The 21,312-nt window shown below is 45.9% G+C and overlaps 1 protein-coding gene across 1 annotated transcript in view; it reads left to right on the top strand.

The window, feature by feature from the left end:
• Window positions 1-21,312, top strand: part of lama1 (laminin, alpha 1) — a 439,104-nt gene that overhangs the window by 413,650 nt on the left and 4,142 nt on the right. The window contains exons 58-61 of the mRNA XM_070895870.1: window positions 1,482-1,671; window positions 5,360-5,512; window positions 9,246-9,399; window positions 13,927-14,060. Of these exons, the coding sequence (XP_070751971.1) occupies window positions 1,482-1,671; window positions 5,360-5,512; window positions 9,246-9,399; window positions 13,927-14,060 (631 nt within the window). The remainder of the gene's footprint in view (window positions 1-1,481; window positions 1,672-5,359; window positions 5,513-9,245; window positions 9,400-13,926; window positions 14,061-21,312) is intronic.

Raw genomic sequence — 21,312 nt, 5'->3', positions numbered from 1 at the left:
TCAGTCTTGCTTTCAACACAGTGAGCATGCAATGAAAATAAGATTAACAGACCTTCTCAAAGTGCTTCACAATCGGTGAATTATTTTTGGAGTACGGCATGCCTGCCAATTTCATACAGCAAGGTCTCATAAACAGCAATGAGATAAATGATCTGTGTTGTTCGGTGGTGTAGGTTATGTGGCACAAGACAGGGCAGTTGAGGTGCACTGATTACAGCAGTAGCAATCAGAGAGATAATGAAAAACTAATTTGCATTTATATCGCACTTTTCTCATCTTCAGGATATCCCAAAGTGCGAGACAGCCGATGAAGTACTTCTGAAATGTCGTCCCTATAGGCAAACACAGCAGTCAGTCTGCACACAGCAAGGTTCCACAAACAGCAATGAGATAAAAGACCCCAGAATCATAGTCACTTATGACACAGAAGGAGAGCATTTGGCCCATTCTATCTGACCCAGGCAAAAAAGAACGATCCAGCCATATCCCATTTTCCTTGGAGTTAGATCGCAGATCAGCCGTGATCTCATTGAATGGCGAAACGGGCTCGAGGGGCCCAATGGTCTACTCCTGTTCCTATGTTCCTAAGTTACAGCTCTTGGTCTGTAGCCTTACAGGCCACGGCACTTCAATTGTACATCCAAGTACGTTTTAAATGTGATGAGGTTTCTGCCTCTGCCACCCTTTCATCAGTGAGTTCCAGACCCCCCCACCACCCTCTGGGTGAAAAAAGTTCTCAACTCCCCTCTAATCTTTCTACCAATTACTTTAAATCTCTTCCCCCTGGTTATTGACTACTCCGCTAAGGAAAATAGGTTCTTCCTAGCCACTCTATCTAGGCCTCACGTAACTTTGCTTTTTTTTTAATTTAAAAGAAAGTGTTGTTGGTTGCGGAACTATGGGAGAAATCTGTTGCTCTTTGAATAATGCCATGGAATCTTTTACGTCACTTGGGAGCACAGGTGGGTCCTGATCCAAAAGGCAGCGCCTTCAGCAGTGCAGTACTCCCTCAGTGCCTCACTGAAGTGTCAACCTAGCTTATGTGCTCAACTCTCTGGGGTGGGGCTTGAAGCTTCCGACTCACTCGGCAAGAGGGCTACCCATTCATCCAAGGCTGACCACTATAGCTGCATCTTCAGATGAGAAGTGGGAGTGAAGAAGAAATGAAAGGGGAGGGGCCGTTTTATTTTCTCCTCCAGTAAAGATGTATTTAATTTAGTCTGTAAAATACCACGGTGAAAATCTCATGTTTCAAATGACTTGCATTGAACATTTTTCCACAGTCGCTGCTTTTGAAAAAGAGTACTCCAAATGAAAAGCAGCTTAAACATATTTTGCACATATGAATCTAATTTTACGAGAATCAACATTATCTGTGTTGTAAACCAAATGTCATTGGCTAACACTGAACCAACTCAGCCTATAATTGAAAGATTATGGTTATTTTAAGAATTGATGATCGTGCTTCTCGTTTCTCCCAGATTTGCTATCCAGCTGAATATACGAACCTACGCCTCCAGTGGCCTGGTGTACTACATGGCCCATCAAAATCAGATTGACTATGCAGCCCTTCAGCTCTGGAAGGGACGATTGCATTTCCTGTTTAATCTGGGGAAAGGAACAGCTGTGGCCATTTTGCCCACTCCTGTTAATGACGGCAAATGGCATACAGTAAGTCCAGTTGTTACATCCGCTGCTTATCTAAACTCTTACTTTTATCTCTTTTTCTTACATGCAACTTGTACTGCAAAAGAATAGTTGACTGTCATCCTCCTATCGATTGCTTCAGACCAATAATTCTGGACATAGTATCCAGGAATGAAAAGCATATAAAGAATAGTCAATATTAAAATTGATGGAATACAATCTTATCAATCTTCTTGGGGGGTGAATTTCCACAAGGGTTTGTCTGCTGTAAGTTCAGCAGCAGAGCTGTGGAAACCCTGGGTAAAGACTGTTTACACAATATCTCCAGGCTTTCCGTAGCTCTCCCGCCGAAGTTACGACAGACAAACGACAGACCCAGTGAGGAATTTCACCCTCTTGGTTGCCTTGTAATCAGTAACAAAATTAGTATATGTAAGCTGCCTACGCCCTAAACTCTGGAATTCCCTCCCTAAACCACTCTGTCTCTCTAATTCTCTTTTAAGGTACTCCTTAATACCTACCTCTTTGACCAAGCCTTTGGTCTCCTGTCTTAATATCTCCTTAGTCTTTCCGTGTTAAATTTTGTTTGATAACGCTCCTGTGAAGCGCCTGTGACGAGGTCCAACACCGCCTCCAGTGCGCGAGTGCAGCCTCCGATTGCCTGAGGAAGAGAGTGTTTGAAGACCAGGACTTCAAATCTGGCACCAAGCTTATGGTCTACAGGGCAGTAGTGCTACCTGCCCTCCTATATGGCTCAGAGACATTGACTATATAGCAGACATCTCAAAGTGCTGGAGAAGTACCACCAGCGCTGCCTCCGCAAGATCCTGCAAATACATTGGGAGGATGGACGTACCAACGTCAGTGTTCCCGCCTAGCATATAAGCACTGACCACACTCGACCAGCTCCGTTGGGCGGGCCACATCATCCGCATGCCCGACACGAGACTTGCAAAGCAAGTGCTCTACTCGGAACTCCTACAGGGCAAGCGAGCCCCAGGTGGGCAGAGGAAACGCTTCAAGGACACCCTCAGAGACTCCTTGAAAAAGTGTAACATCCCCACCGACACTTGGGAATCCCTGGCCCAAGACCGACCAAAGTGGATGAAGAGCATCCGGGAGGGCGCTGAACACCTCGTGTCTCGTTGCCGAGAGCATGCAGAAACCAAGCGCAAACAGCGGAAGGAGTGCGCGGCAACCAGACTCCCCACCCACCCTTTCCTCCAATGACTGTCTGTCCCACCTGTGACAGAGACTGTAATTCCCAAATTATAGACCAGTTAGCCTGACGTCGGTAGTGGGGAAGATATTGGAGTCAATTATTAAAGATGTAATAGCAGCGTGACTAGAAAGCAGTGACAGGATCGGTCCAAGTCAGCATGGATTTATGAAAGGGAAATCATGCCTGACAAATCTTCTAGAATTTTTTGAGGATGTAACTAGTAGAGTGGACAAGGGAGAACCAGTGAATATGGTGTATTTGGACTTTCAAAAGGCTTTTGACAAGGTCCCGCACAAGGTATTGGGGGTAATGTATTGACGTGGATAGAGAACTGGTTGGCAGACAGGAAGCAAAGAGTAGGAATAAACGGGTCCTTTTCAGAATGACAGGCAGTGACTAGTGGGGTACCGCAGGGTTCAGTGCTGGGACCTCAGCTATTTACAATATACATTAATGATTTGGACGAAGGAATTGAAGGTAATATCTCCAAGTTTGCAGATGACACTAAGCTAGGTGGCAGTGTGAGCTGTGAGGAGGAAGCTAAGAGGTTGCAGGGTGACTTGGACAGATTAGCTGAGTGGGCAAATGCATGGCATATGCAGTATAATGCAGATATGTGAGAGGTTATACACTTTGGTGGAAAAAACAGGAAGGCAGAATATTATCTGAATGGTGACAGATTAGGAAAAGGGGAGGTGCAACGAGACCTAGGTGTCATGGTACATCAGTCATTGAAAGTTGGCATGCAGGTACAGCAGGCGGTGAAGAAGGCAAATGGCATGTTGGCCTTCATAGCGAGAGGATTTGAGTATAGGAGCAGGGAGGTCTTACTACAGTTGTACAGGGCCTTGGTGAGGCCTCACCTTGAATATTGTGTGCAGTTTTGGTCCCCTAATCTGAGGAAGGACATTCTTGCTATTGAGGGAGTGCAGCGAAGATTCACCAGACTGATTCCCGGGATGGTAGGACTTACACATGAAGAAAGACTAGATCAACTAGGTTTATATTCACTGGAATTTAGAAGAATGAGAGGGGACCTCATAGAAACATATAAAATTCTGACGGGACTGGACAGGTTAGATGCAGGAAGAATGTTCCTGATGTTGGGGAAGTCCAGAACCAGGGGTCACAGTCTAAGGATAAGGGGTAAGCCATTTAGGACCGAGATGAGGAGAAACTTCTTCACTCAGAGAACTGTGAACCTGTGGAATTCTCTACCACAGAAAGTTGTTGAGGCCAGTTCGTTAGATATATTCAAAAGGGAGTTAGATGTGGCCCTTACGGCTAAAGGGATCAAGGGGTATGGAGAGAAAGCAGGAATGGGATACTGAGGTTGCATGATCAGCCATGATCATATTGAATGGTGGTGCAGGCTCAAAGGACCGAATGGCCTACTCCTGCACCTATTTTCTATGTCCTTCCTTACTATTGCGTTAATCTCTTTAACCAGCAATGCTACCCCACCTCCTTTTTCTTTCTGTCTGTCCTTCCTGACTATTGAATACCCCTGGATGTTGAGTTCCCAGCCTTGGTCACCCTGGAGCCATGTCTCCGTAATCCCAATTACATCATATCCGTTAACAGCTATCTGCGCAGTCAATTCGTCCACCTTATTACGAATGCTCCTCGCATTGAGACACAGAGCCTGCAGGCTTGTTTTTTTAACACTCTTTGTCCTTTTAGAATTATGTTATAATGTGGCCCTTTTTGATTTTTGCCTTTGATTTCTCTGCCTGATTGGGTGACCGCTTTGCAGAACACCTTCATCAAGTCCGTAAGCGTGACCCCAAGCTTCTGGGCACTTCTCACTTTAATTCTCCACTCCACTCCCACTCTGACCTCTCCGTCCTCGGCCCCCTACACTGTTCCAACGAAGCTCAACACAAGCTCGAGGAACAGCATCTCATCTTTCGTTTAAGCACTTTACAGCCTTCTGGACTCAACATCAAGTTCAACAATTTCAGACCATAACCTCTGCCTATATTTTTTTCCCTTTCCTCCCTCTTTTTTTTAAACAACCCCCCCCCCCCCCTCCACACACTTTTTATTTCGTTTTTTTTCTTTCCCATGGCAGCTGGTAATTATACCGCCATTCACACCCCATCTAGACTCATCTTTTGTTTCCTAACTTGTGCCATTACCATCTCATTTTTCCCATCATCCTTCTGTCCTTAAACCTCTTGCACCTTCCACCCTATCACAGACTTCCTTTTTGTTCTATCCTCCCCTCCCCCTTTCAGTGCCCCTGCATTTCCTTAAAAATTTGTTACATCTCAAACTTTTCCAGTTCTGATGAAGGGTCACAGACCCGAAATGTTAACTCTGTTTCTCTCTCCACAGACGCTGCCTGACCCGCTGAGTATTTCCAGCATTTTCTGCTTTTTTATTTCAGATTTATGTATTAGTGTTGTAATAGCTCTGTTTTAGCTAACGGGAATTAGATCTTGTCACTTCTATTTCTCTTATGCTTTTCCTCCGTCTCTCTCAAAGGTGAAAACAGAATATACGAAGCGAAAAGGCATGATTATTGTGGATGGGAAGGAGTCCAACTCTGCCCTGGGAGAAGGAAACTCATTGGATGTAGAAGGAAAACTATACCTTGGAGGCTTGCCTCTTGACTACGCTGCCAAGAAAATAGGAAATGTAAGAATAACTACATGTCAGACACGGTGAAGAGTTTCTATAGTTTTGCTAACATGCTATTCTTGAGCATTATTATCACTTTAGATACTTCAACAGGAGTACGTACGTAACACTGATCAATAAATAGATTGGGATTAAATTCACCGGCCGCCCCTCACGTTCCCAATGGAGAGCTGTCTTCGAAGGGGGCCTGGGGCTGTGAATTTACCCAATAGTATGAACCACTGGCGGTCCCTAACAGCAGCATTCGAACAAGAGCTTCCCATGCCGATGAACTAAGTGAGGTGTGCAGCTGACCACCATTAGAATGCAGCTGACCAGTTCTCCAGGAAGACCGCTAATTAGTAGTGAGCTGGGATCGAATGCAGTGTAAACGCCAGCATGGACTGGTTGAGCCGAATGGCCTGTTTCTGCGGCGTATATCCTATGTCATCCGATGATATCTGTGTCGCTCAAGGAAGGGAAAGGGAGCAAGAGGAAGGAAGGAGAGTAAAATGTGCAGATAGGAAACGGCATTATCCGCAACCGTTGAAAAGTCTCCATCCTGTCCCGTGCACTCCTGACTGAAATAGGATGTTGCTGGGCTGCGAAGGAAATGGAAAGGGGATTATATATAAAGAGAAATGCTTTGATTTTAAAGAAGCATCTTCCTAATGTTTTCTATTTATATTTGTGAAATTGATGCTTCAGTCAAATGTGCACAAACCGAGATGAGCAAAATACTTTATAAAGCCCAGGAGTGAGGAAAGGAGAATTGTTCTTCAGTCGTGAGGTTCTGTACGTGAAGCTCGATGTATTTAATTGAGATGATTATTATGAAGTGCAACATCGAGATGTTAGATTGATATAAACGATATTTGTGTGTGTAAATGGCCAGGTGATTAACATAGAAAATAGGTGCAGGAGTAGGCCATTCGGCCCTTCGAGCCTGCACCTCCATTCAATATGATCATGGCAGTTCCTGCAACTTCAGTACCCCATTCCTGCTTTCTCTCCGTACCCCTTGATCCCTTTAGCCGTAAGGTTTTTCTCACATTTTTGTAGTCACACATTGAAGTGGATGACTGAGCCCATTTTCGTACATAACTTAACTTCTCAAACTGAAATCAGAACTTTCAGCACAAAAGGAGTTCATTTGGTCAATTGTGCTGGTTACAGTGCTCTGTGCGTTTCTAATCCCTTTCCTGGAAAATGGAGATCTTGCCTCCTAGCCTTAAAAATAAAAATTAATTCTGCCCATGGTCTTCAGAAGTCCAGGCCCCAATCCTGGCCTGGACCCCCAGTTGGTGTAAGACTACAGCATTTTGTGCTATATTTGCTGTAACTCTCCTATAACTTGGCCAAAGTTAACTTAAAAGTTGACCACATTTTATATACCAGCATGCTTTGCAAGGCCAGGAGGCTAGCTGCAGTGAAAATTGTCTTTTAGTGGGCCCTGTCAGGGAGGTGTGCCTGGTGAGCCCCCAACCTAAGAAGCCCATGGCCCGCCCCTCCTTACAACTATTTTAAGTTGCACCTATAAACCAAGTGCCCCCTGATTAAAGGGGGGCACTAAAACCGACACATTGAACAAATTAAACTTTTGACGGTAATCTTAAATCAAATTAAAATTTGGTTGCCGGGGGTGATAATTTATTCCAGTCCCTCCGGTGCCTACCTCTCGCGGAAGGCCGTGAGCGTACCGGTGGACACCGCGTGCTCCATCTCCAGGGACACCCTGGCTCAGATGTAACTATAGAAGAGAGGCAGGCAGTCGGGCTGAATGACCCCCTTGACCACACGCCGCCCGGACCGGTTGATGGCCACCTTGTCTATGCGCAGGAGCAGTCCTACAAGGAGGCCTTCCGACCTGCCCGCTCCCCTCCGCACTGGATGCCCAAAGATCAGGAGCGTGGGACTGAAGTGCAAACAGAATTTGAGGAGCAGCCCCTTCAAATAATGGAATTGAGGCTGCAATCTCCCACATTCAACATTTACGTGGAACACGGACTCCTCCAGACCGCAGAAGTTGCAGGCCGCCTGGGAGTCCGTGAACCGACTTAAAAACCGATTCCATGGGACCACGCCGCCTTACATCAATGGCCTTGTGGGAGCAGGGGGATACTGCAGAAACTAGGCTCAGGATCTGGCAAAGTACGTAACCTTCCTGGTCGATTCCCAATGTAAATCCAGTGGGAGTCCGCTGGAATGGCCATGGAATTTCGGCTCCCCCATAACTCTATGGAGAGTGAGTTTGGAACATCGGAACACAGCCCCTTGAATAGTTCTGCCTTGTAGCCTTTTGGTAACTGCAGAGAAAACCCATCTTTTTTTTCTCCCCACACAGCAAAGTCAATGTTTCTATGTTTCTAAAAGTCATGCAGACCAATGGATGTGTAGGGGCTGGCCTATTCTTGAATAAGTTCTGCTCTATGCAGCATCAGAGGTAGCCAGACTGTCAACCGTCCAGCAGATGGATCAGTATTAACAGACTAGCTAGCATTTAAATTTGATTTCCACGTTAACACCAAGAACGCAAGAGCGTGTACCAATACTTTGGGCTGGATTTTCGGGCTTCTGGCACCCCGTTAGCGTCCCGGAGGGGTGGCAATGGCGGCAGTAAGCACTTTCGGGCGGGCGGTCATCTTCCAGCGCCCCTCCGGGACATTCGGTGCCAGTTTTGACGGGGCACGGAGCATTACCGCCCAGACGAGGCGAGCCAGTGTGCAACAGCCCCTGGTTGCGACACCGGTTTGATTTTTGGCTGCCGCCCGCTCCGTAGCACTCCGTAGAGCGCCCCCTGCTGGGAACGCCTGTGAAAGCGGGCGTACCAAACTGTAGCGGCCGCAGTGAGGTAAGTAATGTCGACCTCAGGTAAGTGTGACTATTTGGTTTTGCAATTTATGTTGTGTTGGCGTGAGTTATTTATTGGGAATGTTTTTGGTGGGGTTTATTCCAGGTTTTTTTACTTCCCCCCCCCCCATAGGCCTCCCTCAGAGCGCTCCGAGACCGACTGTTTAGCTCGGGATTTTTGCTTGCTCAGTTGGCCTAAGAGAGGTGCGTAATGGTTCCCTTAGCTCTCCGCCTCACACTCAGGGCTCAGCTGATGAATTTTGCCGCCCTGCGGCCATTACCACCCCGAAATGAGCAGAACCGCAAAAATAGCCCAAAATGTCCACACAAAATATGTGAATCACGGAATCACAGAGCAATTCTTCTCCCTGTAGCACTCGTTCACTTACAGAGTTGTCGAAAACTCTGCTTCATCAGGAGTTTAAATGCTGCTGAGTGTATTAGGCATTGGGAGATCGGTGACTGATAAATGATGTAAATTACTTCAACGTTGTCTCCTTTCAGCAACCCAGGGCTAAATTCCAGAGACATTAAAGGCTAATATTTTCCAGTGGTTGATGTTCAGGTATTGATGCTGAACACACTCGTATTACATTCCTCTGTGCGGTGCTTTTAACCAAGCGTATATTTAACGGCCTAAGATCCGCCAGAAAAGAACTCACTAAGGATTGCAATATGAGCCTGTTGCTGATTATTATCCGAACTTCAGCAATTGGAAAATACACGCACAAACCTCATTGCATTTGAGGTCCAAATTATACCACATAATATGCAAGCGAGAAAAAACATAATGGAAAACACTAGATCCCATTAAACAAGAAATAGCTAAAGCAGTTGTAATCGGCTGTGAATTATTACACTTCCATCTCATTGTCTGCGAGTTTATTTTTTGTTTCTTCAGGCGACGCACAGTATCCCTGCTTGTCTTGGCAGTGTGACGTTGAATAACAAGCCCCTGGACATGACCATGCCAGTTTCCATCCTCACCCTGGGCAGATGTTACACTGCTGTCCAGGAGGGCACCTTCTTCGATGGCACTGGATTTGCTGCACTAGGTAAAGCGAGTTGAATGTGAAGCAGTTGTATTTGGCTTTATACAGGTACCTTGCGAAAGTCCCCATAATCCAAAATTACATTTATTCTATAGATTTCTCTTCACCTCTTCAATGTGTCCTTAGGCATGTGATGCAGAGTTTGGAAAGATACTGCATTATGTTTAACTGAAGCAAACCAGTCATACTTACCTCCAATCTTCTGCCAGTCAAACAGTATAAGTAAGCTTCACCACTTTAATGCTGGCACTCTTGTCTGGGAGAGCAGCACTCAAGTGGACATCAAGGGATCGAAATTGCCCTCCTTAAACTCCATTACCGCCTCTAAGAGGCAGCAATGGAGCAGATAGACCCATCCGAAATTGCCCCCGGGCCGGGAACAGCGGGAATGGGTTTCCGTGCTGCCGCCCGGTCGGACACATGCCGACGCCACACCGATCGGCGCCGACCCCCTTACTGACCCCCTTACTGACCCCCTTACTGACCCCCTTACTGACCCCCTTACTGACCCCCTGCAGGAAGCTGTGTCTGCCTGGGTGGCGCGTCCGCCCTTAAAGGGGAGCGCGCCTCCATTTTATTTTAATTGTTCGCCCGACAGTGGTGGCCACGGGTTCGGCTGGGCCGCCAACAGGCAGTCTGGCACCCCCCCCCCCCCCCCTCTCGGGTGCCAGGCCACTGGCCCAGCCGAAACCCTCCCTGGCGGCCCAGTGGGCCTAACTAAACTTCTTGCTGGTTCGCAGCGGCCTTCCGCTTTAACTGAAGGGGAGAGACGTTGTGACACGGCAGCGCGGTACTGACGACTCATTGGGGCGCTTGACCCGACCGAAGGGCATTTCCGTCCCTCAGCACCACCCGACCGGAAATAGATGACAAAGTGCTAAATACCGGAGCAGGACCCGCCCCATGGATTACATAAGAACATAAGAAATAGGAGCAGGGGTAGGCCATACAGCCCCTCGAGCCTGCTCCGCCATTTAATGAGATTATTACTGATCTGATCATGGACTCAGCTCCACTTCCCCGCCCACTCTCCATAACCCCTTATCCCCTTATCGTTTAAGAAACTGCCTATTTCTGTCTTAAGTTTATTCAATGTCCCAGCTTCCACAGCTCTCTGAGGCAGCGAATTCCACAGATTTACAACCCTCTGAGAGAAGAAATTTCTCCTCATCTCAGTTTTAAATGGTCAGCCCCTTATTCTAAGATCGTGTCCTCTAGTTCTAGTCTCCCCCATCAGTGGAAACATCCTCTCTGCATCCACCTTGTCAAGCCCACTCATAATCTTATACGTTTCGATAAGATCACCTCTCATTCTTCTGAATTCCAATGAGTAGAGGCCCAACCTACTCAACCTTTCCTCATATGTCAACCTGCTCATCCCCGGAATCAACCTAGTGGACCTTCTCTGAACTGCCTCCAAAGCAAGTATATCCTTTCGTAAATATGGAAACCAAAACTGCACGCAGTATTCCAGGTGTGGCTTCACCAATACCTTATATAGCTGTCGCTCGACTTCCCTGTTTTTATACCCCATCCACTTTGCAATAAAGGCCAAGATACCATTGGCCTTCCTGATCACTTGCTGTTCCTGCATACTATCCTTTTGTGTTTCATGCACAAGTGCCCACAGGTCCCACTGTACTGCGGCACTTTGCAATCTTTCTCCATTTAAATAATAACTTGCACTTTGATTTTTTTCTGCCAAAGTGCATGACCTCACACTTTCCAACATTATACTCCATCCGCCAAATTTTTACCCACTCACTTAGCCTGTCTATGTCCTTTTGCAGATTTTTTGTGTCCTCCTCATACATTGGTTTTCCTCCCATCTTTGTATCGTCAGCAAACTTGGCTACGTTACACTCAGTCCCTTCTTCCAAGTCGTTTATATAGATTGTAAATAGTTGGGGTCCCAGCACTGATCCCTGTGGCACCCCACTAGTTACTGATTACCAACTAAAGAATGAACCATTTATCCCGACTCTGCTTTTTGTTAGTTAGCTAATCCTCTATCCATGCTAATATATTACCCCCAACCCCCATGAACTTTTATCTTGTGCAGTAACCTTTTATGTGGCAACTTGTCAAATGCCTTTTGGAAGTCCAAATACACCACATCTATTGGTTCCCCTTTATCCACCCTGTTCGTTACATCCTCAAAGAACTCCAGCAAATTTGTCAAACATGACTTCCCCTTCATAAATCCATGCTGACTCTGCCTGACCAAATGTTACTTTTCCAAATGTCCTGCTACTGCTTCTTTAAGAATGGACTCCAACATTTTCCCAACCACAGATGTTAGACTAACTGGTCTATAGTTTCCTGCTTTTTGTCTACCTCCTTTTTTAAATAGGGGCGTTACATTTGCAATTTTCCAATCTGCTGGAACCTCCCCAGAATCCAGGGAATGGGACATAGAAAAATCTTACATTTCGGCAAGAGCGCCTACTCTTAAGTAGGGGGGGCAATTTTGGCCCCCTTCGCTCTACACTTCCATTTATATGTGCCTCCACTCCCTATTGGAGGGCCAAAAGAAAGAGATGCTTGGTTTCCCCACCACTGCCCTTCACTCGCAAGACCTACAAAACATGGAGCAGCATTGGAGATATAGATTCCGCCTCCATTATTTTATTGTTCCATTAGCGAGACTCGCGTATTCCTGCCACCACCACATGCTAACAATATAAACAATCATAGCACGTGGCATTTAGTCACCAATAACCTGCTCACCAATGCTCAGTTTGCGTTCTGTCAGGACCACTCGTCTCCAGACCTCCTTACAACCTTGGTCTAAACGTGAAAACTGATGTCAATGCGGATCAAGGTAAAAACTCTCCACTGGCTAGAGTCACACCTAGCATCATCATCATTGACAGTCCCTCGGAATCGAGGAAGACTTGCTTCCACTCTTAACATGAGTTCTTAGGTGGCTGAATAATCCAATACGAGAACCACAGTCCCTGTCACAGGTGGGGCAGATAGTCGTTGAGGGAAGGGGTGGGTGGGACTGGTTTGCCGCACGCTCTTTCCGCTGCCTGCACTTGATTTCTGCATGCTCTCGGCAATGAGACTCGAGGTGCTCGGCGCCCTCCCGGGTGCATTTCTTCCACTTAGGGCGGTCTTTAGCCAGGGACTCCCAGGTGTCAGTGGGGATGTTGCACTTTATCAGGGAGGCTTTGAGGGTGTCCTTGTAATGTTTCCTCTGCCCACCTTTGGCTTGTTTGCCGTGAAGGAGTTCCGAGTAGAACGTTTGCTTTGGGGGTCTCGTGTCTGGCATGCGGACAATGTGGCCTGCCCAGCAGAGCTGATCAAGTGTGGTCAGTGCTTCAATGCTGGGGATGTTGGCCTGGACGAGGACGCTAAAGTTGGTGTGTCTGTTCTCCATGGGGATTTGTAGGATCTTGCGGAGACATCGTTGGTGGTATTTCTCCAGCAACTTGAGGTGTCTACTATACATGGTCCATGTCTCTGAGCCATACAGGAGGGTAGGTATTATTACAGCCCTGTAGACCATGAGCTCGGTGGCAGTTTTGAGGCATACCTAGCACAAAGGAAGAGGATTGTGGTTGTTGTAGGCCAATCATCTCAGTCCCAGAACATCACGCAGGGCTAGGTCAGAATCATAGGAGGTCATTGGGCCCGTCAAGCCCGTGCCGCCTCTCAGCTAGTCCCACTCCCTTGCTCTATCCCCGTAGCCCTGCAATTCTTTTTCCTTCAGATACTTATCCAACTCCCTTTTGAAAGATAAAATCCGACCCGTCAGGTCATTCTATCCGGCCCACTGGTTGAGACAGAAACAGGACATGAGCCGGAGCTCGAGCTGCACATTCATCTATCCACTTTCACTTCCCATGGGTCAGAGACACACCCAAACTGCAGCCAAGGAAAAATCATAGTAATACCTAATTGAAATTAATAATTCGCAAAAGCGATTCTTCCTGGCCCGTTCCGTGATTCTGGGCCCCATTGGCGGACGTCCATACCCATAATGCACTGCGTACTCGAATATGCCCTATCCTTTTAAGAGTGGCGTCATGGCTGCTCATCTCCACAACTCTTTTACCGAAGAAAGTGACCAGTGCTGCATCTTTCCTCTCCCGGTATCCAGAGTACGGCGGCAGGCGAGTTATCATCTGGCACCAATTGGGACGGCATTAGTAATCTTTGCAGCAGGGCATAAGGATGACTGAGGTGGGGAATTGATGCTGGCACAGGCTCTAAAGAGGGTACAGTTCTATTTAACAGCACTGATTTACAGAGACCAGAAGATACCGCAACATTTTCAACTTTTATCTTTGATTCATTTCTAAGCAGTATCGAATACATGTGTACGTAAGAGAGCATCTGACTACTATCTGAATTTATGTTTATGCAATGTTCCCTCTAATTTTTTTTTGCGCGTTTCCCTTTAAATTTGCTGTGCAGCCGGCCCCTATGCAGCCGTGCATGTGCAGTATCTCTTCCAGCGAAAGTCTCTCTTTTAAGGAATCTGAACAATGGACTAAACATCTTTTGGGGTTTTATTTGCAGTCAAAGAAGGTTACAAAGTGCGGTCCGACGTAATTATTACGTTTGAGTTCCGCAGTACAATGAGGAGTGCGGTTCTGCTTGGGATCAGCAGTGCGAAGGTGGATGCGATTGGATTGGAGATCGTAAATGGCAAGGTGAGAAAGAATACTTGGTGTCCTGTTCCCGATTCAGTCATTGGACCGTGTGCAATGGGTGGGGAATTGAGATCAGTCACTGGTAGAGTGCAATAGTCCGAGTGACACGTTGAAAAGTTGTGTCACTACAACCTAGAAATCACTGTTGGTGAAATGGTAGACTCATAGAATGGTTACAGCACAGAAGGAGGCCATTCGGCCCATCGAGCCTGTGCCGTCTCTCTGCAAGAACAATTCAGCTAATCCCACTCCCCCACCTTTCCCCGTAGCCCTGCATTTTTTTTCCTTCAAGTACTTATCTAATTCCCTTTTGAAAGCCACGATTGAGTCTGCCTCCACTATGCCTTCAGGCAGTGCATTCCAGATCCTAACTATTCTTTGCCTAAAAAAATGTTTTCCCTCATGTCGCTTTTGGTTCTTTTGCCAATCACCTTAAATCTGTGCCCTCTGGTTCTCGACCCTTCCGCCAATGGGAACAGTTTAACTCTACTCTGTCCAGACCCCTCATGATTTTGAACACCTAACAAATCTCCTCTCAACCATCTCTGCTCTAAGAGGAACGACCCCAGCTTCTCCAGTCTATCCACCTAACTGAAGCCCCTCATCTCTGAAATCATTCTCGTAAATCTTTTCTGCACCCTCTCTATGGCCTTCATATCCTTCCTAAAGTGCGATGCCCAGAATTTGACACAATACTCCAGTTGAGGCCGAACCAGTGTTTTTTAAAGGTTCATCAAAACATAGAAATCTGCGGTCCAAATGCTTTTTGTACCCATATGACATTCATACACTATTAAAATAGCAGAGAAAGGAATGTTGCACGAATACCATAAGCATCCAATTACGATAATTTCCAATCCTGAATATTTTTAGGGTATTTATAATTTCCATTAGGTGCATGTGTCCATCCCTTTTATTTCTCCTAAAATTATAGAGTGCAATAGTCTGAGTTACTTTGCATCTGCCACCTCCCTGACCATTCCACTAACCTGTCTATATCTTCCTTAAGTCTTTTACAGTCCTCCTCTCTGTTTGCCAGACCTATGTCATCATCAAATTTTGAAATGATGTTCCTTAAAACCTGCCTCTTTGGCCAAGCTTGTAATCAGCTGTCCTCATATCCTCTTTTGTGGCTCGGTGTCAAATTTTCTTTGATAACGCTCCTGTAAAGCACCTTGGGACATTTTACTACACTAAAGACGCTATATAAATGCAAGTTGTTGTTATTCTGACTAAGTGCGAATGAAAATGGACCCAGCATTGGCCACTGAGTCAAGAAAACTTCATCTACCTCAAATTTCACATCATTAACCCGTGTTCGGCTCTCCCCTGTGCAAGTGCAGCAGTTTAAATCCTTCTGAAGCTATTTAAATGCTGCTCAGCTGCTAACTAACATTCCACTGACCAGCCCACTGTGCCGGGAAAAACTCACTGATTGCACACATGGAAAAACACAAATATTGAGAGCTGACAGGATGTATCCGGGAATGCAGCAATTTCCAGGCTATGCTGTCGCTTACATATACATATATACATTTTATATACCTCTGTGTGGTGGTACACAAATGGTCACACACCATTCACAAATAAATAGTACGTGGTCTCTCGGTAAATGTACATGACATTCACAAATACACAGTGAAGTATATAGATAGATGTGTTTGGTACAGCAACTACAACTTGCATTTATATAGCGCTTCTAGCATGTCCCAAGGTGCTGAACAGGAGCATTATCAAACAATATTTGACACAAGCCACATAATGGAGATATTAGGACAGCTTGATCAAAGAGTTAGGTTTTAAGGAGTATCTTAAAGGAGGAGAGACAGGCAGAGAGGATTAGGGAGGGAATTCTAGAGTTTACAGCCTAGGCAGCTGAAGGCACAGCCACCATTGGTGGAGCGATGAAAATTGGGGGGTGCACATAATTGGAGGATCACAGCGATCTCGGAGGGCTAGAGGAGGTTGCAGAGGGTGGGTGAAGCGAAGTGAATGGGCAAAAATTTGGCAGATGGAGTATAATGTGGGAAACTGAGGTTATGTACTTTGGCAGAAAAAAATCAAAGAGCAAGTTATTATTTAAATGGAGAAAGATTGCAAAGTGCTTCAGTACAGTGGAACCTGGGGGTACTTGTGCATAAGACACAAAACGTTAGTATGCAGGTACAGCAAGTGATCAGGAAGGCCAATGGAATCTTGGCCTTTATTGCAAGGGGCTTGGAGTATAAAAGCAGGGAAGTCTTGCTACAGTTATATAGGGTATTGGTGTGTACAGTTTTGATTTCCATATTTAAGAAAGGCTATACTTGCTTTGGAGGCAGTTCAAAGAAGGTTCACCAGGTTGATTCCGGGGATGAGGGGGTTGACTTATGAGGAAAGGTTGAGTAGGTTGAGCCTCTACTCATTGGAATTTAGAAGAATGAGAGGTGATCTTATCGAAACGTATAAGATTATGAGGGGGCTTGACAAGGTGGATGCAGAGAGGATGTTTCCACTGATGGGGAGACTAGAACTAGAGGGCATGATCTTAGAATAAGGGGCCACCCATTTAAAACAGAGATGAGGAGAAATTTCTTCTCTCAGAGGGTTGCAAATCTGTGGAATTCGCTGCCTCAGAGAGCTGTGGAAGCTGGGACATTGAATAAATTTAAGACAGAGATAGACAGTTTCTTAACCGATAAGGGAATAAGGGGTTATAGGGAGTGGGCAGGGAAAGTGGAGCTGAGTCCATGGTTAGATCAGCCAAGATCTTATTAAATGGCGGAGCAGGCTCGAGGGGCAGTATGGCCTACTCCTGCTCTTATTTCTTATGTTCTTATGCCCTGCACAATTTGGTAGTAGCCGGCTCCAGATAAAGTTTGTTTAGACCATCACGTTCCTCAAAGTGTTTTGCTACATGTTCGTAGTGGGAAACGATTAGATTCTATTCTCAATGCACGCAATAAGAACTCTTCCACCCCAGCCCCTCCATCTCTGGAAAGGCAAGAGCATTGGGGGATCAGCAGTTCTCCACCATGCATAACAGCATGTTAGACTGCAAACCAACTCGCTGCCATCCAGTTATCACAATGTCTTATGTGGTGTGTGATATATGATTCCAAGCAGCTTGACAGCAAGCCAAGCTTGTATATTAGAGGGCTGGTGAGAACTCCAGGCATGAGGGAAGGACCATTTATGAACCCCCACCCCCTTACAGCATATGTCTATGAGAGGCGGGCAGAATTTATGCACTTTATACGCAGTCAATGTATGTTCATTGGATGATTTTGAGCCTGTGCTTTGACATCTTGCTACAGTGGTTAGGCTCCATGGTATTGTCCAGTCCTCTCCTATTTAAGGGGTGGCTCTCCTTTGCTTCAGGAGCTTTTGATGTTATCTGCACTCATGAAGGCAAGCTTGGATTAGAGGCAAGCAATATACCTGCAGTCCGTTACATTCACCAGTGGCTCAATGCAAGGGATGGATGGTGGTGTGCTGGATCATGTGGAATATATTGGGAGCTCAAAGGAAATGCTGGATCTGGAAGAAGTGGAACATTTCCTTTTGAGGAATGACAAATTGTGAGCCAACTTCTGGAAGGTCACCATTTGACCCTTGTGGAGCAATTGGCCCATTTTGTTGCTCCTTTCCTGCCAAGTCTTAATCCACTCTTAAATAAATTCATACTGTTGGCATAAATGTAATATAAACTTTGTCTTTTAATCCCCATTTAAGGCCATTTTGTTTATTAAAAACATAAATGTAATGCCTGTATAGACATTTTGATTTTTTTCCACATAGTTAGATGTTCAACCATGTGGAAGTACTTAAAAATTAGGTTCAGTTTCTCGGGCTTTTTCCCAAAGAATTACAATTAATCTTATTTCTCTTTAGTTAACTCTTTCTTTACTTCCCTATTCTATTCCATGAACAGAAATACCTGAAGTAAAGAAAAAATAACTTGTATTTTCTGATTTACCTCTTGTATCTCCCCTCTTTCGCATCCCCCCCACCCCCTGCTCCAAGTTGCATTTCTGCCACCAATTTACCATTTGAGAATGCAGACAAGCAATCCATTCCTAGCCACAATCCAGATTGACCTCTGACCAATGTCTGGGATGCATGTGAGCAATCCTGTTTTTTTTCACAATTACTAAGCTCTTTATTTGGAGAAGCACCGTTCTCTGGCCCTTTGGAAACTAAGGGCTAGAAATTCTGTTGCGCCCGTTTGGGGCGATAACTTTTGAAGGCGCTAGTTCCTTTTTTGATCCCGGCATCTTCAGCTTTAGCGCTCCAAGATGGAAGTGGAGCGCTAAATCAAGCGCTAACCACTTCTCTTGGTGAGCTAAAGTGTGTGAGAGGAGCGGTAGTGGCAGAGCGCTGAAGGATGTTCAGTGCAGTGCTGCCGGCATCAGAAGCTCCTTTCCCTCGCTTAAAGGGAGGGGCTGTTGAAGTTTTGCAACCTTCTCCTTACTCCTGCGGGGCCAGGGGACCTGAGCGAGTTTCCATTACAGCCCCGAGCACGCTTGAGAGCGGAGGGCTGAGGAATCGCGTGGCAATCAGCTGTCAGAAACAGTCAGCAGGCACCAGACTGTTGCGAAGAATAAAGCTTGCCCTACCGGACCACCAATGACTTTAATGGCCACTCCCCAAGCAGCCAGCCGAGGTGACACTGCCTCCTGTTGCTGCCGTTGTTGACGCCTGGCGATGCAGCAGGGGGCCGAAGCGAATATTGCATCTGGGGCGCTGCACACCGGATGACATCACGATCTACGGGGCACAAGAGAGCAAGGCGGTATGTGTTAGCACCAACGCTTAACCACCAGGGACGTTTGCGGGCGTCGGTGAGTTTGCTGGGCCCTCAACGCCCTGTTACCGCCCCCCACAGGCGCTAACGGGTGATGCAAAGCGACCGAATTTCTCCATGTAGGAAATAAGCGCAGCTCTTCATGACACAGTGCATTAGTAGTGCTGTGCCATCGATTTCAGGTGCTCCACCATTGGTGGCCATGCCTTCTGTTGCCTAGGCCCCAAGCTCTGGAATTCCCTCCTGTTATATCTGCAGTACAACTCAAACACACACACAGCCTTAAGATGACAGAACACTCCGGAACTCTAGTCAGATGACCTGTTCCCTCTTTATTATAAACAGCACTGGCTGCAGTGCCACAGGGGTCCACAGGTGGAGCTATATATATTATAATTACTTCTTCATTAAGGAGGGAGAAGTGTAACAAAATAATCATCATACATAACTTGCATGGTTATACATAACAAAATATATGGACTTATTTTGCCATATTTACAAATCAAGCTTAACCACTTATTTTCTGTTTCGAAGAGGATACCTTCGCTCTCGAATAGAACCTTCCAAACATGGTGTTGAATTTAAATTCATTCGAGGCTGATCCTGAGGAAAGTTTTCCTCCAAGGGTTGCCCTTGATATTCATTTGAACTCTCTCTCTTTTCTCTACTGCTATCAAAGTAACTGCGTGCAAAAAAAATTGGTCTCTCCTCCCCACTATGTAGTACATGAGAGATCTCTGCCCCAACTCCATACGGAGAGGATCACATGTTTGCTTGATCTCCTTAGATACGTCATAGTGAACTAACATGGTACTCTCTACCAATTTGCTTTTACACTCCTTGAATGCTGTATTGCATTCTTCTGACCACTTCCAATGGACCTATTTTTTCAATAGCTCATTCAGATGTAATACTATAACCAAATTTAGTAGGAACTTCCCATAATAATTCAAAAGACCTAAAAATGATCGAAGTTCATGGCATTCTTGGGAGTGGGTGCATTTCTGATTGCATCCAGCTTTCCCTTGGTTGGATGTAAACCATCTTTGTCTACCCTGTACCCTAAGTACTTCATTGAGTTTTGAAATAACTCACACTTGCGAGCAGATACTTGTACTCTAGCCGTTTGAGGATTTCATTCAATATGTTATGAATTTGCCTATTTGGTGCTGAAATTAGTATATCATCTAAAGAACATACTACCCCTTCAATACCTTGCAAAATCTCGTTCATCACCCCTTGGAATATGGCAGGGGTGGAAGACACTCCAAATGGTATCCAATTAAATGTTTATAGGCCTAGATGAGTATTTATAGGCAAGCATGACTTGGACTCCTCATCTAGAATTTGTAAGTAGGCATTTGTAAGATCCAACTTTGAGAAGATCTGACCACCTGGCAATGTATTAGGGAGATTACCCTCTATAACCTGGTTTACGGTTACTTTATAATCATCACACAATCTTACCTTACCATCTGATTTAAGTACAACAACAATGGGTGTAGCCCAATTACATCGATCTATCTTAGAAGTAATGTTCTCAGTCTCTAGCCTTTTGAGTTCTTGCTCAACTTTCTCCTTGAGTGCATATGGTATGGGACATGGCTTGCAATAAACTGATCTAGCATCCTTCTGTACCCTGACACTCGCCTTGAAGCCTTGGATCAGACTGCCTGTTTCACAGAACACCTTCGGATAATTCTTGAAACATCATCCTTTGATGCAAATCTCGTTTCAACACGAAAAATCTCACTCCAATCCAGCTTCAGTGAGCCCAACCAATTTCTTCCTAGTAAGGCAGGCTTGTCTCCTGCCACTATTAATAGAGGCAAGCTCTGAAATTGATCCTTGTATTTCACCGGTACGGTGATATGACCTACGACTTAAAAGGAGTGGCGAGCGGCGACCTGGGAGCAGCGTGAAGGCCCCGACCTGCATGAGAACACCAGCAGCAGGTTGGGACTATAAAAGGAGCGGCGAGTGATCGTGGAGGGATGTGATTGGGGCCCAAGAGAGGTGTGAGTTTGGGGCCAGGGGCCCAGGGGCAGCACGGGCCAGCCCATGCTGTGATCTGTGTGCGCATTAGGTCCGTGCAGCAGAGCTGGTCTCCAGTCGTCTTGGGTAAACCTTGCCACTGAACGAAGACCTAGCTCTGTCAAGCCCGTGTGGTGGCTGGTGTGCAACGGCCACCACATGTTAAAAAAATCCACGCACAGGCATCTTCCACCCTTCAAGATGTAGTTCAGGACCTGGAATTTTAGGTTCTTCATTGGAACACCTGTGAACTTATCCTTTATTGGCGTGGAAGCAGGTCATCCTCATTTCAAGGGACTGCCTATGATATGACCTACCACAGGAATGTTCTCTCCCGCGTAGCCTCGCAGCTCTATCTTGGATTTCTCCAATGGGAAATCACACAATTTGTCGAGGTATAGCGACTCCGGTACTACACTCACATATGCACCA

Source organism: Pristiophorus japonicus, chromosome 1 (assembly GCF_044704955.1).
Source record: "Pristiophorus japonicus isolate sPriJap1 chromosome 1, sPriJap1.hap1, whole genome shotgun sequence".
Classification (NCBI taxonomy): domain Eukaryota; kingdom Metazoa; phylum Chordata; class Chondrichthyes; family Pristiophoridae; genus Pristiophorus; species Pristiophorus japonicus.
Note: the sequence above shows the minus strand (reverse complement) of the source record. Positions and strands in the feature narration are given on the sequence as shown.